Consider the following 2,845-nt stretch of genomic DNA (forward strand, 5'->3'; position numbering starts at 1 on the left):
TGCCCAGCCCTTGTGCCAGGCCAGGTAGCAATCCTCCCGCACCTGCAGCCCCCACGAGCCCCCGTCCAGCCCGATGTTGAACTTGTGGCCCTGCTGCCGCTCCCGGGGGAGGCTGCGGTAGGTCACCCCCACGATGACGGAGTGGCTGGAGACCTTCACCTCCCAGTAGTGATGGCCATGGCCGAAGCCCTGCGTGCACAGCACCTGCCAGGGCTCGAAGCGGGGTCCCTGCTCCTGCTGCCCGCGGATGGCACCGGGGCCGTGCGTGGCTTTCCGGTTACCTTTTGACAGCTCCAGGTACTTGTTGGCCGTCTCGGGATCGAAGGTCAGGTTGCGGTGGTCTGGGAAGAGCAATGGCATGGATGGGGCTGAAATGCTTCATCAGACCTTTACACCCTCGGTGTAAGCCCCCCCAACGGTGATGCAGTTTAAACTGCGTAGGGCTGGCTCCCAAAATAGAAGGGAACAAGTTGTAGCACATTTGGAGGGGAAGGGGAGTGGGGTGAGATGCGATACCTGCCCACCCGCCTGCTAGAAGGAACGGAAACAGCCCAGAAATAGCTGGCGAGGCACCCCGAGGCAACGCTTCGCGCACAGCCCAGCTCACAGCCAGCCAGCAGCGGTAGCTCCGTGGTCATTTTGGAAAAGATGTGCTTGGTTTTAAGAGCAAAAAATATGATTGTGGGTGGGGAGAAAACCAGGCTTTAAGTGAGCAAATACGGTACTGCGGGGAGTTACTCTCCTCTGCATGGGCTGCGATAACTCCTCCTGCCGCAGGCACTCACCGGCCACCAGCACTCACCTTCCTCCCGCAACAACCCGGCCAGGCCAGCTGCGCTGGGCTCATGCCCCTTGCCCATAAATAACATTTTTTTTCCTGGTAATAACCTTGAGAACATTTTGTGGGGCCTGATGGAAGGAATCCTTAGGGGTCCCGTAGGCATCGATCGCCTCCCTGGCAAGAGTGACATGACCAACATGCCCTAAACATTATCCAACCCTCTTCCCAACAGGGAGGAAATGGGAAAAGGAGCGTTGAAGAAATCCCTAAGGAATTGGAGTGGGATGGGCCCAGGGAGGGAAGGGGACACGAAGGACTGCGGCTGGGAGCACTGGGGCCATACCCCTGGATAGAGAGCGATGACTGCAGGCCGGGCTCTGCACTGGTGCTGCGCAGTGTCCCCCAGCCCATCCACCCCGGCCCTGCAACACCCTTCTCTGCATTTAGGGAGAGGGATTGGGAGAGCCAGGGAAGGAGCCCCCGTCACCGCAGCCATGCCACCCTCCTCCCAGGGAAGAGCTCAGCTTGGTGAAATCTGCTGCTGGGGACCCCAGTGGGGTGCTGTCCCTCCAGACCCCCACGTGCTCCTCACCCTTCAGAAGCTGAGCTCGGAGCTGGCACTCGGGGAGAGGGGCCACCACCTTCACCGCCGGCCCCGGGGGATGCACCAGGCCTGTGGAGGATAGGGACAGGCATTTTGAGTGATGCCACCCAAAAACTTGTTCCTTCCTGGCTCCGATGGGAGGAGGAGGAGGAAGTCCATCGTATCCAAGCCTGGGAGCGGGCACGTGCCACCACAACTTGGCATTGCCAGCAAGGAGGGGCCACAGGGAAGCCACCCAGCTCATCCCACCCCATTGATACCCATCTGCTGAACAGCAGAGGCGTGTCCCCATCCCAACCCCTGTGCCCGGCAGCCGTGTCCCCAGCATGGTGACACGGGCCAGGCTGTGCTTAAGGGTGACTTGGAGCCCTTCGGGGTGGCCCTGCAAGCAGAAGGGTTACCTTGGCCAACAGGGTCGGGGGCTTTGGGGGCCGCAGAGCCAGGCAGGTCCTCCAGCAGGAGCCTGGAGACATTGGCGAGGATCTCAGGGATGGGGTCGGCTCTCAGTGATGGCCTCGGCCACACTGGCCACGTCAAACTCCACGGGGAGCAGCGCCTCTGGGCTCTCCGGAGACGGGAGCAGGCGGAACTCCTGCGGACAGACGCACAGACAGCCATGCACGGCCTGGGGAGGATCGGCAGCTCCGAATCCCATCCGCACACGCCGCATCTCCCCAGCGGGTGACGGGGACATCCCCAAAACGTCTGCTGTTAGCTGCGGCTGGTGCGCGGGGACGGGGGACAGTCGCAGGGGGAGTGTGAGGCTGCGGGGAGCGGAGGGGCTGCGGCACAGGACTTTGTATTTTGCTGGCAATGGAAGAGCCTTGCTGAGCGGTTTGGGGGTGGGAGATGCTGCCCATGGCCCTGCGGGCAGCACCATCCGCTCCGATCCAGCATCGCCCCCCCAACTTTTCAGGGACCCCTCCAAAAGCAGCTCTTCCCTGTGGCCCCATCACATCCCTGAGCCAGGCTGAGGATGCGTCCCCCCTGGGGAAGGGGTCGACCACGTCTCTACCCTCACTGAAAGCGTGCGGGGCCGGCAGGGGAGGGACACGGCGCTGGGACGGTACCTGGAGGAAGGCCCTGTGGTCGGGGCAGGCCAGCAGGCGCTGAGCCCTCTCCCTGTGCTGCCCGAGGATGTCCAGGCGGTCCTTCAGGAGGCTCCAGTTCTCCCCCACGTGCCCCAGCGCCGCCGCCTGCTCTTGCTCGATCCTGGCCACCGTCCGCCGCTGGCAATCCTCCAGGGCTTTCCTCAGCAGGGTGAATTTGCTGAGAATCACCGATCTGAGCCCCTCGGAGGAGTCCTGGGTGGGGAAGAGCCGTGAGAGCCAGCGTGTTCCCACCCGTGCACCCAGCATGGAAGCGGCCGCGGCCTTACCTTGATGTTGCACGTTCGCTCCTCCAGCTCCTGCATCTCCCGCTTGATCCTCTCCGATTCCTCCTGGGCTTTTTCCAGAGAC

General features: G+C 62.7%; 1 protein-coding gene across 1 annotated transcript in view; it reads right to left on the bottom strand.

Annotated features, from left to right (window-relative positions):
• Positions 1 to 8: 8 nt before the first annotated feature.
• TRIM65 (tripartite motif containing 65) overlaps positions 9 to 2,845 on the bottom strand; it is a gene marked incomplete at its 3' end in the record, with an annotated part of 4,271 nt that continues 1,434 nt past the window's right edge. Inside the window, 6 exon segments of the mRNA XM_009572190.1 lie at positions 9 to 341; positions 1,374 to 1,454; positions 1,787 to 1,880; positions 1,882 to 1,977; positions 2,456 to 2,689; positions 2,764 to 2,845. The exon segment at positions 2,764 to 2,845 is cut by the window's right edge and continues 12 nt beyond it. Coding sequence (XP_009570485.1) covers positions 9 to 341; positions 1,374 to 1,454; positions 1,787 to 1,880; positions 1,882 to 1,977; positions 2,456 to 2,689; positions 2,764 to 2,845 — 920 coding nt within the window.

The sequence above is a fragment of the Fulmarus glacialis genome, unplaced genomic scaffold, assembly GCF_000690835.1.
Source record: "Fulmarus glacialis isolate BGI_N327 unplaced genomic scaffold, ASM69083v1 scaffold28732, whole genome shotgun sequence".
Lineage (NCBI taxonomy): Eukaryota > Metazoa > Chordata > Aves > Procellariiformes > Procellariidae > Fulmarus > Fulmarus glacialis.